This window comes from Dromiciops gliroides, chromosome 2 (assembly GCF_019393635.1).
Source record: "Dromiciops gliroides isolate mDroGli1 chromosome 2, mDroGli1.pri, whole genome shotgun sequence".
Taxonomy (NCBI): domain Eukaryota; kingdom Metazoa; phylum Chordata; class Mammalia; order Microbiotheria; family Microbiotheriidae; genus Dromiciops; species Dromiciops gliroides.
Window position 1 is genome coordinate 258,925,046 of NC_057862.1, and position 14,290 is coordinate 258,939,335.

General features: G+C 42.3%; 1 protein-coding gene across 4 annotated transcripts in view; it reads left to right on the forward strand.

Annotated features, from left to right (window-relative positions):
• The window catches only part of PLEKHH1 (pleckstrin homology, MyTH4 and FERM domain containing H1), a 115,798-nt gene that overhangs the window by 73,743 nt on the left and 27,765 nt on the right, over positions 1-14,290 (forward strand). For all 4 annotated transcript variants that reach the window (XR_006354990.1, XM_043988369.1, XM_043988368.1 and 1 more), the window contains exons 8-12: positions 3,082-3,160; positions 5,915-6,006; positions 7,767-7,917; positions 9,001-9,143; positions 13,722-13,832. Coding sequence is in view for 3 of the 4 variants with exons in the window: in XM_043988369.1 (XP_043844304.1) it covers positions 3,082-3,160; positions 5,915-6,006; positions 7,767-7,917; positions 9,001-9,143; positions 13,722-13,832 (576 nt within the window). In the remaining variant the exon portion in view is untranslated. The remainder of the gene's footprint in view (positions 1-3,081; positions 3,161-5,914; positions 6,007-7,766; positions 7,918-9,000; positions 9,144-13,721; positions 13,833-14,290) is intronic.

Consider the following 14,290-nt stretch of genomic DNA (forward strand, 5'->3'; position numbering starts at 1 on the left):
GAAATTCAGGGCCAGCTAAAGTGGCTTTTCCTCACAAGCATTAGTAGGCTGTTACCCCAACTCTGCATGGAGCCTGGTTTTGCTAGAGCAGAGGTTTGAAAAAAGGAATGGGGGAGCCAGGGATACCTGAGGATGTAAATCCTTCCCTGTCTAGAGTTTTGCCTCTGTCTTAAAGGATATGGCAGCTCTATAGAGCTTTCCCAGGGAGGGAGAGGGGAAAGCTAGAAAGAGAAGCAGGAGGAGGGAAGAGGGCAAAGGGCAGAGTGTAATGGAGGGGAAGATATTGAACCGGGTTGGTAATGCATTCATAAACTTGTCTATAATAAATCAGAATGGAAAAATTAAGATCAGATAATGGCTTTTTAAATAGGAATTTTCCTCAAAACATAGTCTTAGAAAGGGGGGGCAGAGGCATAGGCAGAGATGGCCAGTAAAAACAAGTATGATCTCAACATTCACCCAAATTCAGCCCTGCATGTTGTATGGGAATAGATGGCAGCTGCTCCCCTGTTTTATCTGCATTGGTTTAATCGATATGTTTGTACGTGAATGAATACAGGGCATATTCTTGGTAGCATGTTCCCCATGCTGGACACCAAGTGAATATGGGGGGGGGGCAGCTAGGTGGCACAGTGGATAGAGCACCAGCCCTAGAGTCAGGAGGACCTGAGTTCAAATCCGGCCTCAGACACTTGACAACTTACTGGCTGTGTGACCCTGGGCAAGTCACTTAACCCCAATTGTCTCACCAAAAAAAAAAAAAAGAAAAGAAAAAAGTGAATATGGGAATAAGGCTCTGATAATAAGAGATAATGGTTTCCATCACATCCACCAGACTTTCCCCCAGGACTTTGAGTCCCATCAAATCAGCTAGGACTTGGTTAAGGTAAACCTTATGTGGCATCTTCTCAGTGTATACACAACTCCCAGATACCCCTACACATTCCAGTCTTCATGATTCCCTCTCGCCTAGAAAAATCAATGTAAAGTCAGTTCTAAGTATTGCTGAGAACAGTAGTACCCCTGTTAACTGTTAATTATTAGAGAATAAGACTTTCAGAGCTTGAGAAAGGACATTCAGAGGTCAGCAGAACCTATTCCCCACCCCCACAACATGACTACCTGTGGGGGCACTACACTTAAATTCTTGTAGACAACTGAGAAGAGGACATTCTGATATTTTAGCAATTAGCTATCAGGAAGTTCCTCATTATATCTAACTTAAATTTCTCAAGCTACAACCTCAGCCATTTATCTTACTCAATCCTTGGTAGAGTTAAAGAAGAGCCACGTATAAAAAAAATAATCTCAATGATGCCTTTTTAAATGGCTCCTCGGAGTCCTCTTCCAAATGGCTAAGTGACTCAGAGAGAAAAATGGTCACTTTGTTCTCCCCTCCACCTAATCACACTATGGTATTCTGACTGAAATCTTAGTTCATTATCACCAAGCTCAACTTTCACTCCCCTCTTAGTCAGTTTTTCATCCCTGACAGGAAAGTTCTGCTCAGCCCTACTCCCCAACCCCCACCCCCACACACAGCCAAAACTAGGGTAGGGGCAGTCTAAGCTTTTCAACTTTTCCCCAGGCACCATATTCAGAGAGACTCTGATTTCTCCCAGGAGCAGGGACGGCGCTGCTTCATCCCTACTGTGTGGCCCAGGGACATCTCTGCTGGCCCCACTTTGGGGTAAGCAGCCTGGCACAAAATGATGGCACCGGCTCCAGGGCCGGTGCTCTATCCACTGTGCCGCCTAGCTGCCCCCCCCCCCATATTCACTTGGTGTCCAGCATGGGGAACATGCTACCAAGAGTATACCCTGTATTCATTCACGTACAAACATATCGATTAAACCAATGCAGATAAAACAGGGGAGCAGCTGCCATCTATTCCCATACAACATGCAGGAGTTTTAATGGCACAGGAGGTTTGGGGAAGGAGGAAAGAGAAAATGAGCAACCCTTCTCTCCCCCCTCCCCACTAGTATATTGGCATTCACCTCTATATACTTTAGTGGGTAAGGTGACAGAGGGGCATGGTCACTGGCAGTGGATGTCAGAGACACTTGAGAGAGATCAAACCACTCCCTTTCTCCCCACGGCTGCACCTGGACAGGTCCGTTTTTCCAGGGCTCACTTACCTTCCCACCCTCTTTCTAAACACTGCTTTCTCTCCTCACCTAGTCGGTCCTATTCGGCTCTGTCCTCACCCTCCTCTTGTCTCTACCTTCCTCTGCCCTGAAGGTATCCTCTATTATTAACAAACTACCCTTTATCTAGATTGCTTCCTCTCACATTCCTTCCACCTTCTGGTGTTCACTGAAACCTAGCTTTCTCCAGAAAACACTATATCCTTCTCTCATACCCACCCCCGCCCCAATCCCAACCTGACAGTCAGAAGAGAAGCAGGCATATTCCTTGCTCTCTACTGCCACCTACAGACCTTTCCTCTTTCACCATCACTCGGCAACCTTCTTTCCCAACTTTAAAGCTCACTCCATCCTGTGCAGACCTCTGTGTTGCTATCATCTGTGGCTCTCTTCAGGTCACTTTCCCTCTTCCCCAGTAAATTCAGTATCTGGTTTTGTCTTCTCTGCCCCTACCCTAGCCTCCACCCTCCCACACCCTTCCAATGGTCTACCTAATTTAACCCTTAGTTGCCAGAAGTCCTAATTATGACTGTACACATTTAGGATTTAGAAAAAAATGCTTCTAGCTCGTACTTGACAAAAAAAGAACAGCAAAAAACAACAACAACAAAACCAAAAATTCACAACCCTTCCCACCAAAGAGTATAAGGATTGGCCCAAATTTCAGAGAATCTCAGTATTTCAAAATGGGAAGGGACCGTGCTATTTATCCAGCCCAAACAAATAGTACTGAAACAAATAATTCTTACTTCAACATTAAAGTGGTCATCCAACCTTAGCCTAGAGTCCTCCAGGAAAAGGTAGAACCCACTATCTCCAAAGTAAATTTGTTCCATTTTGAGGTAGGTCTGAGGTTGTTAGGAAGGGGTGTGTGTGTGTATTTCCCTTAGGGGCCCTGAGGACTAATCCTAATTAGGGGCTGTCATTCCAGGAGAGTAGAATTTATGCCGTGGCCTCATCTGGCATGCAGATGTCCAAGGTGTCTCCTGGAAATGATGCTTCTTCCTATGGTAAGTCCCAAACCAGGTCTGAAATTAGAGGTCAAGGGGGAGACTGGAGGTGGAGGTAGGGAAACGCTGCTATCTCCGGGAGAAAGACAAAGGAGATTTGGGGAAAGAATACCCTTTCTAGGGTGGTTTAGAACCAGGAAATATTAAAGCAAAACAGCAACCCACTCCCTTCCCCCCAATATTTTATGCAGATGAAAGCAAGCTATGAAAATGAACATTAAAGGCAACTTTGAAAGTGAAAAAGAGCCACAAAAAAGGATGTGAGAAAGGGAGGAGAAGAAGAAGTTGTTGGGTAGGGTCCAGCTCCTTCGTTTTATTTTATTTTATTTTATTTTATTTTATTTTATTTTTTTTTTTTGCAGGGCAATGAGGGTTAAGTGACTTGCCCAGGGTCACACAGCTAGTAAGTGTCAAGTGTCTGAGGCTGGATTTGAACTCAGGTCCTCCTGAATCCAGGACCGGTGCTTTATCCACTGCGCCACCTAGCTGCCCAGCTCCTTCGTTTTAATAATTGGGGTGGGGAGGTAGGGGTACTACCAGTAATTTACAAGGGATAGGAAATGGCTAGGGACTGGACCTGTGATTTCACCAGCATAAGGAACAACCTGGACTTGGAATAAAGAACACCTGAGTTCAAACACTAGCTGTGTGACCCTGGGCAAGTCACTTAACCTTCACCTGTCTCAGTTTCCTCATCTGTAAAATAGAGATAATAACAGCACCTCTTGCTCAGGATTGTTGTGAAGATCAAATAAGATAAAATGTGTCAGATACTTTGTGAACTTTAAAGCTGCATGTGCGTATAAAACTCTAGGAAATGACAGCTAACATTGATAGATAGATGATAGATAGACAATGTTAGTTATTGTTTTCTTGTATTATTCTCTACAGTTTTTATAGTTTTGGAAAATTTCCCACAGCATTGACTTCTTGCCCAGGTTTAAATAGCCAGTATATTTTAGAGACAGGACCTGAATTCCCAGCTTCATTAGACATATGCTGCCTATCATTTAATCCCTCATCTACCATTTACATGACACCCTCACATGCATTTGATCCTGTGAGATAGAGTATTATTCTCCTCATTTTACAGATGAGGAGTTTAAGAGATTTTCCTAAAGTCAAGGCAAGATTAGAGTCTAGATCTTACAGCTTCTAATACAGTGCTCTTTCCAGAACAACACAACAGTTGATGACATATGTATTAAATATTAAGGCTCGGTAAGAAATGAGGCAAATAATGGCCTCTTTTACCCAGTCCAAAAAAAAAAAAAAACCAATCTGGGAGAAGACCCTCATCAGGGTTTCCATCCAAAACAGAAACAATTGCTATTTACACTCATTCCAAGACATCAGAACCCAAACAACGACCAAGTAAGACTTGGGCTGGGAATATTGAATATTGAATATGAATATTGGCCAATCAATGAAGGCCAGAGTGATTTAGGTTTAAGACATAGTCCTTAAAAAAAAAAATCTAGCCCATTAACCCCAAGATATCTTGAGAGGTTTCAGAGCACCTGCAGGTAAGAGTATGATTCCCTGTGGGGAGGGAGGGAGGGAGGGAGGGAGAGGGAGAGGGAGAGACAGAGACAGAGAGAGAAACACAGAGAGAGAGACACACAGAGAGAAAGAGAAGGGGAGTGGAGGGGAGGGGAGGGGAGGGAGAGGAGAGAAGAGAAGGAGAAAGGACAGGAGGGAAGGAGGAAGGAAGGGGAAGGGGAGGAAGGTAGAAAAGGAGGGAGGGAGGGACTGCATTGCCCAACTGGAACTGGCCAGTTGTGCCCCCAGTAGAGCGGCTACTACTACTCACAGGTTGTTATTTGTCAGGGGTGTGTTTTTTTCAACACCATTGGGCAGCAGCCTCTCTCACTCCAAGTTTTGTTCCCGAAGCAATTTAGGAAACCCCCAAAGGGCTATCACCCTGATTTCCTATCCCTGGAAATGGAGGTTGAAAGAATCTTTAAAAGTTTGGCTTCATATATGAAAAAACTTCCTAACAATGAGAGTTATTAATAGGAGAAATGGAATAGGGATACTTCAGGAGGTAGTGAGTTCCCTGTTGCTAAAGAACTATAAGCAGAAGCTGGGTAGCCATTTATCAGGTATGTTGTAGAGGGATTGGAGCTCATGTATAGATTGGGCTGGGTGATGTTTGAGGATCCTTCCAACTCTGACATTTTGTGATTTGAGGACAGTTAGGACAGGGAGTAGGATAAAGTGAAAGCATTTCAGACAGTCAATAATTTATTATTTAGAGCTGGCATTATGTCCCTTCTCCAAATATGAAAAGACAGGGAAAATCATTGATTCTATGGCAATGCTGAAATCTCCCATGTCTTCCCCATACTGCAGTGCAGTTCATGGCCCAGAAAGAAAGGCCACGGTCCCCAAGTCCTCCCTAGTCTGGGGCCTGAAGATAAGTCTAGTGTTTCCCTAGACAGTCCTTAAAGGTCATGTTCCATCTTTATGTTTTTGTTCAATCATTTCAGTCATGTCTGACTCTTCAAGCCCCCATTTGGGGTTTTCTTGACAAAGATACTAGAGTGGGTTTGTCTTTTTCCTTCTCCAGATCATTTTACAGATGAGGAAACTGAGGTGGAGTTAAGTGACTTGCCAAGGTCACACAGCTAGTAAGTGTCTGAGGCTAGATTTGAACTCTTAAAGAAGAGAGTTTTCCTGATTCTAAGCCCAATACTCTATCCATTGCACCACCTAGTATTTAGCATCTCTTGTTTCTCTTCCCACCTCCAGTTTCAAGTTCTACATCCCTTACCTCTCCTGGATCCTTCTCCAGGCTTGTCTACAAGAACTTCCATGTGCCTGTCTACACAACATTGAAGGGGGTAAGGAACCAAGAGCTGGGAATGATTGTACCCTTTTAGAGAAGACCCCCAGAGCTTTGATTGGTAAGGTTGGCCAGAGCATCTAAGGTCAGGGTTTCATGCCCATCTGTCTCTGAGTAGGACTTTATCATGCCCCTCAGTACTGAGCACTGTTTCCCAAGACGACTCTCTCCACATGTCCCCAGAGAGAATTAGTCCTTGGCAGCAACCACACTTACCATACCCTTAATAATTTCCCTAGCATTAAGGAGCCAGGCCAGTTGTGTTCATGTCAGGATTAAGTCTGGGAAACTTCTTTGAGAAGAGAAAGAGAGATGGGGTGAAGAAAATGTAAGAAACAGGGGCTGAGAAAATCAAGATGGTGATGCTAGTGAAATAATTAGTAGTCCCTCTTAGCCTCTGCCATCAGCTGTTGAATCCCTACCCAGTCATTAAATCCCAACTCAATTGCTCCCCCTTCCATGAAATGTTCCCTGACACATGCCCCCAAACATATACAATCCTCCACATTTGCACATTTAACTTTCATGACTTCAAACATTCACATGATTTTATTAGTAACCTCACTTCTACTTTCACATTGGCAACCACTTTAGTCAAGGCTATATGTAGTAGAGACAAAAAAAAGAGGCACGTTTCGTACAAATTTTTGGAGCATCTGGTATTCTACTAGGCACTTCACCAGTCTTGTTCATCTCCCTTTGTAAAGAGCTCCCAATGCATCCAGAGTGTCAAAGTTGATATAGAGACCTTGCCAGTTTTGGCGTCTTCTGAGAGTAGTGACTAAAGTCCCAGAAACCTCCCCATTGGTTTGCAAGGGTGACCCAAGGTAGAGGTTTACATCAGTATCTGAAATCAATGTGCTTTAAAAAAAAAATTGAGATATTAGCATAAAAGTTTACAGAATTCTAGGGAATTACTAGCAAGAAAAAATGGTTTGAATATTACCAATTTTATTTTGTGTGTTGCATTTTATAGGTTGTTTCATGATTACTGTATTAGGAATAGTGCATATTATTAGAATTAATGTTTTCTTCTTAAAATTGCATGCAGAGGGGACAGCTAGGTGGCACAGTGGATAGAGCACTGGCCCTGGAGTCAGGAGTACCTGAGTTCAAATCCGGCCTCAGACACTTAACACTTACTAGCTGTGTGACCCTGGGCAAGTCACTTAACCCCAGTTGACTCACTAAAAACAAAACAAAACAAACAAAAAAATTGCATGCAGAAAAGTGTACTTCCAGCAATCTCAAGTGAAAGATTAGAGTTTTTGGTGGTCTCGGGAACCTAATCCCCTAGTTCCCATAGGTTTGGTGTATCAACATTTGTGTTTTTTATTTTCATGCCAATTTCTAGGAACTTTACCCCCATAAAAGTTGAGGATTTGCTAAACATATATACCCCTGTATATCATCAGTGATAACCCTCACCCCAAACCTTACATAGTAATTTTTTAACTCTAACATAATACTATACATCTATATCTTACACTTCTATTAAACCATAAGCTCTATGACAGAAGGAACCCTCTCCTCCAAAAGTCAGTACATAGTAAGCGCCTAATAAATGTCTGTTGCTATAAAAGGTAAAGCACCCTCTCCAAGGACTTGCCCAACTCTCATCATTCCTTAGGAGCTGTTGATCAGACTTTACTGCAGGGTGGTGGGAGGTAAGATGAACTAGATACGATGCCTTTTATCTCTTCTGCACAATCACACATTTCATGACTCTCCTCGGGCTTGGGGGGATTGCTTTTCCAGAGAGCAACTCAGATCAGCACCATGCCCTTCTTGGACGAGTCCTCTGGTTCTGATGATGACTGCAGCTCCCAGGCCAGTGTGCAAACTTCCATAACCTGCATTGAGTCCAGGAAAGCCAGTGTACCAGGCAGCCCACGGGCTATCAAGAGAGGTACAGGGAGCTTGGGACATGAATAAGACCTCAATCATCTTAACCAGCAAGCAGTACCCCTAATCTCTCCAAAAGGCAATGAACTGTGGAGGTGACCCCTCTGGGCTGTGGAACACCACTACTCCAAAGCATACCAATAGTCAATAGGAGGCAGCTAGTTAGCGCAGTAGATAAAGCACGGGCCCTGGATTCAGTAGGAACTGAGTTCAAATCCAGCCTCAGACACTTGACACTTACTAGCTGTATGACCCTGGGCAAGTCACTTAACCCTCATTGACCTACAAAAAAAAAATAGTCAATGGGAGATGGGTCATAATGAAGAGGTGGTTGTTAGAAGAGTCAGATTCCAAAGCAGGAGTTCTTAACCTTGTTGGTGTCATGGACCACTTTTGTAGCATGGGGAAGGAAACCCTTCTAGGAATAATGTTTTAAATGCATTTTTAAATACACATAGGATTACAAAGGAAAATAATTATATTGAAATACAGTTGTTAAGATATATATTTTTAGAAATAAGTTTCAAACCCCATATTAAGAACCCCTGTTCTAAAGATATCACGTTGAACCTTTCAGATGAGTTATTTAAACTTCATTAAATCCATGGGAAAGAAAAAGGATGTTAAGATGGTAGATTTTAGAATTTAGATTTAGTTTCTCTATTTTAGAAATGGAGAAACTGAGGCACAGAGCCAGAGTACTTGGGAACATTTTTTAAAATTCTTTGCAAAACACCACCTGGCTTTTACCTCCTTCTTTGTAAGGGGTGATAGGAATATTAAGTGGAAACAACCTGGACTGATTCATGAAGGGAAAAACTGCTTACCACTAAGGTTCTTCCTCTTCCCCTGCTTGAGATAATTAAGGAGTGTGATCACCCCATCATCCAAGCATCTTGCCCTTCACCATATCTCTTTGGCCTGCTCTAGGAGGAGAAAAATGGGATTGTGCCCATTAAAAGCTCACTATTCACTCAGGAGGTCGGGCAGCATTGCCTAACATGGACAGGATATGTGCTTGGAAAATGCATGGGAACGTGTGTCTCTTGCTTATCTTTTCTCACCAGACCCATTTCTCCATCGCCAGGTGTTTCCATATCTTCCCTGAGTTCAGAGAGTGACTATGCTATTCCCCCTGATGCCTATTCCTTGCACAGCGACTACTCAGAGCCTGAATATAAAGTTCAACGGACCTCAATCTATTCCATTGATGGACTTGGATCCTATGGGGTAAGTGAGACCTTAGAAGCATGGGTCCAATGGCTGAAAAGGGGAAGACTCAGGGATTTACCACACTCCTTTAATGAGAAACTACAAGAAAAGTTGACACATGTTGTGTCAAGTGCATTAAGATTACCCTTGTCTTTTTTTTAAAAATTTTTGGGTAATATTTGGGTTTTGGTCTTTTTTTTTTTTTGCTTGTTTTGTAACAACAATTGTTGTTGTTGTTGTTGTTTTGGTGAGGCAATTGGGGTTAAGTGACTTGCCCAGGGTCACACAGCTAGTAAGTGTCAAGGGTCTGAGGCCAAATTTGAACTCGGGTCCTCCTGAATCCAGGGCTGGTGCTCTATCCACTGCCCCACCTAGCTGCCCCCGGTAGTATTTTGTTTTGATACAACTGATACTACCCAACAAAAATTCAAATAAACCCAATTAAAAGTGCATTTCCTGGGGGCAGCTAGGTGGCGCAGTGGATAGAGCACCGGCCCTGGATTCAGGAGGACCCGAGTTCAAATTTGGCCTCAGACCCTTGACACTTACTAGCTGTGTGACCCTGGGCAAGTCACTTAACCCCAATTGCCTCACTAAAAAAAAAAAAAAGTGCATTTCCTGAAGACAGTTGAACAGTCCTGCCTAAATAGCATGGTTGCAACTGATAATTCATGTCACTTTCCATTTTTAAAGTTTATACATCATTAAGAGATTAATTTGATGAAGGTACCACATTGTTTGTTGTATCATCATTCTTGACAATGTGGTAGTCATACAAGGTTTCCCATATTTCTCTGATTTTTTAATTTGTTTTTCCTTACAGAACAGTAATATTCCATTATATTTATATATAATAGTTTGTTCAGTCATAGCTCAATTGTTGAGTATATTTCCAGTTGCAGAAAGAAATATTTTTTACCTCCTTTGTGTCTATGCTTATTTTCTTGATTTCTCTTCCTTTTTATTGCCATAGCTAGCAATTCTAGCACTAACAGTAGAGCCACTGAATAACCTTGATTCAACCTTTATCTTACTGGGGAAAGTTTCCATTGTTTCTCCATCCCAAACACGGTTCTTTTTCATCAGTACTTTAGATTATATCAAAAATTATTTTCAATCCTATAGTTGTTGGGGTTTGGGGGTTTTTTTTTGTTTGTTGTTTTGGTGAGGCAATTGGGGTTAAGTGACTTGCCCAGGGTCACACAGCTAGTAAGTGTTAAGTGTCTGAGGCCAGATTTGAACTCAGGCACTCTTGACTCCAGGGCTGGTGCTCTATCCACTGTGCCACCTAGCTCCCCCACCCTGTAGTTGTTTTTAATAGCATTTTTAACATAAAGAGCCCTACATTTTGTCAAAGCTTTTTTTTCTGTTTGTATTTGTTTAGTCATGCGATTTCAGGGATTTCTGGTAAAAATATGATGAATGATGCTAAGAAAACAGCATGGTATAGTATCTCATAGATAAGGAGATATTCTTAGTCAGGAAGATCTTAGTTCAAGTGCTGATTCTCACACATACCACCAGCCTTTGACCAGTCATTCAACCTCTTGGTGCCCTCAGTAACTCTCTAAGACTATCTCTACATTGCAGCGAAGGTACTGATCTGCAATTACTCACCAGGAACTTTTTACATCAATGAAATCACAGGTCTGATTTAAAAACAAAAAAAAAAAACAAAAAAAACACTAGTATTCTTCCTAATACTGAACCATCTTTACATGCCTGGTATAAATCCAATCTGGTTGTAGTGAATAATTTTTGGATGTACTCTAGTAGCTTCTTTGCTGTTACTTACTTAATATTGTTGAAACAATATCGATTAGTAATATTCCTCTGTGATTTTCTTCTTTCTTTTTTTTTTTTTTTTGGTTTTGGTGAGGCAATTGGGGTTAAGTGACTTGCCTAGGGTCACACAGCTAAGTGTTAAGTGTCTGAGGCTGGATGTGAACTCAGGTCCTCCTGACTCCAGGACCGGTGCTCTATCCACTGTACCACCTAGCTGCCCCTGTGCTTTTCTTTTGAAGTGCCTTGCCTTCTTACTATTTATTTAGAGTTTTATTGATACATTTTTGTTTTTACAGTAGTCATTTTCCAACATTACAACACATCATTGGACCCTCCTTTGTGACAATGAAAAACCATTTAAGTTAAACAGACCAAAGGGAAAAAAATCTATCTTTGAAACTTTCTATGCCCATAGTTGCCCATCTTTCTAAAAAAGGAAAGAATATTTTATTATCACTTCTCTGTAACCAGATTTGGTCATTGCAATTGAACTCAGCTGCCTTTTAGTGCTGGGTTCTTTTACATTATTATATTCATTGTGCATATTCTCTTACTTCTTCTTAATTAGCTGTGCATTACTTTACCCTCCATCACAACATTCTCTATGTCTGTCTTCTGGCAAGCCAGGCTAGATGTTGAGTTTATCCCCCTGTTTGGTAGTACTCTCTCTTATGCAGAAATGCCCTTGCCACCATCAGTTCCAACCAAGAGACCAGGATATCTCAAACTTGTAAGACTGCCTCCAAGACTGAACAAGTCCATCTCAGGATTACTGTTCCATCACATGGGAGCAGGAACATAAACATAAAGCAGAAGAGGCAATTAGGACTTTCAGATTTAGCCTCAGGCTTGCCCAAGCAGGAGGACATATGCTTTGGTTGCCATGATGGGGGGAAGGACTTGTTAATGGGTCCCCTGAACTTGTCTTTTTTTTTTTTAGTGAGGCAATTGGGGTTAAGTGACTTGCCCAGAGTCACACAGCTAGTAAGTGTCAAGGGTCTGAGGCCGGATTTGAACTCAGGTACCCCTGACTCCAGGGCCAGTGCTTTATCCACTGTGCCACCTAGCTGCCCCTGAACTTGTTTTTTTGAGTTGCCATATTTTCCAAAAACACTGGGGAAAAAGTATACAGGAGGCCCTGAATGTATCAAGGATGAAGCCCCACACCAAGCTGACATAATTTGTTATTTGCACCTCAAGCTGGACTCCCTGTGTGTCCTTGAGAATCAAGACAGGCGCCAGCCAGTCTGCTAAACAGTCCTGGCACGATCTGCAGCTAGAAAAGGAAGAAAATAACTAAGGGCAGGTCACGGCTTTTTAAGGGTCCACTGAGTTATTGATTTTCCCTCCTAAGTGGCCAATAATGACCCTGCTTCATCATCTCAAAGCACCTTCAGGACTGAGTCATATATAGCTAGCCTGAAGCAGACAGGGCCAATCTGCACATGCTACCCGGGGGTGTGCCCCAGTTCAACTACTTCTATAAGGTGATGAAGAGAAGCTGGACCCAGAATATAGGGTAAGAGAATTCTGGCAAGATGACTGAGGGACCAATCCAGTCTTTGTGTAAGAAATGAGGTCCCTAAAAGGATGATGAGAGGACGAGTGCAAATAGGCAGTGGAGACAGTAGACATGATAGGTATTCAATAAGCATTTGCTGAATTGAATTGGAGAGCAACTTGTCTCAAAGAGTATATAGTTATAGAGACAGGGCCCCAATTGGAAGGAAGGAAGGAGGGAGGGAGGGAGGGAGGAAGGAAGGAAGGGAGAGAGAGAGGAAGGGAGGAAAGGAGGGAAGAAGGAAGGACTCACTCCTCAAGACCTGGCTGTGACCTGTCTTTCTAGCTGTATCTCCCTCTTCTCCCTTATAAAAACCCTCTACTCCAGACAAATTGGTCCACTCATTATTTCCCAAATACACCATATTAATTCCTTGGTTGTGAGTCCTTGTTCTTGCCGGGAATGCTCTCCCTTCTGTCTCTTAGACAAGTTAAGTCCTTTCACTGACCAACCCAAGCTCCAGCTTTCTTCATGAAAACTTCTTGGACCCTCTCAAGATCAACCCTAGTGATCATTTCTCTGAATTACCACTCTTTGGCAGCTGTTATATTTTATCTTATATTGCTATTTGATTTTTGTATCTATTTTCTCAACTAAAATATAAGTCATTCAAAGGTAGAAACCATGTCTTATTCCTCTTTGTATCCTACACACTAGGGAGGGGCATGTTGCCCTTCATGAGGCATAAATAAATAGATGTTTATGATGACACAATAACTGAGGCAGCTAGATGGTACAGTGGATAGCGAACTGGACTTGGAATCAGGATGATCTGAGTTAAAATCTGTCTATCCGTGTTCCCTGGGCAAGTCATTTCACCCGTTTGCCTCAGCTTCCTTATCTGCAAAACGAGGCTAATAATACACCTTCCTCCCAGAATTGTTGTGAGGATCAAATGAGATAATATTTGTAAAGTGCTTTGCAAACTTTGAAGTGATAAATATATATGCTATCTATTATTATTTCAAAAATAATGATAGGGGCAGCTAGGTGGCGCAGTAGATAGAGCACCGGCCCTGGAGTCAGGAGTACCTGAGTTCAAATCCGGCCTCAGACACTTAACACTTACTAGCTGTGTGACCCTAGGCAAGTCACTTAACCCCAATTGCCTCACTAAAAATAATAATAATAATAATAATAATGTAACTGGTTTCACATGAATAACTGTGGCCTACAGTATATCTAATAGCCCTAACTAGATTCTCTTTTTTTCTTTCCACCTCCATTTCTACTTCTTCCCATGTCTGAAGGAATCACTAGAGAAGTCAGGCTACTTACTGAAAATGGATAGTCGGGTGAAGACGTGGAAAAGACGTTGGTTTGTTCTAAGACACAGACAAATCATGTACTACAAGTCCCCGGTAAGGTCCTTCCCACAGGCCTATCACCATAGCCCAACCATAGGACAATTCAAGAGGTGCCCAAGGATGGGGCAGGACAGGCTAGGAGAGGACAAGAGCATGGGAGGAGGGGGAGAAGGAGGCATAAAAGGCCAACCCCCCATCTGAACTTCAGCAAGCACTGAACCAGAAATATGGGGAATGTAACTGACAGGGAATTTAACTCCGGAGGAAACTGGCAAATTCCGATTTCAAATGTAAGAATTATTTTTACTAACTAGGGGGGACTAATCTGACTGGGGTACCTAATCTGGGGGCTGTTGACTGTTTGACTATCTGACTGCTATTAATTTAATATGGGCCGTTTTAAAAATTTCTCTACACTGCTCCGCTCCCAAATTGATAAGCAAATGATTAAGAAGCCTCTTAATTAAATAATCAAGGCAAAGTTTATTTATGAGATACAATTTAAAAATAAG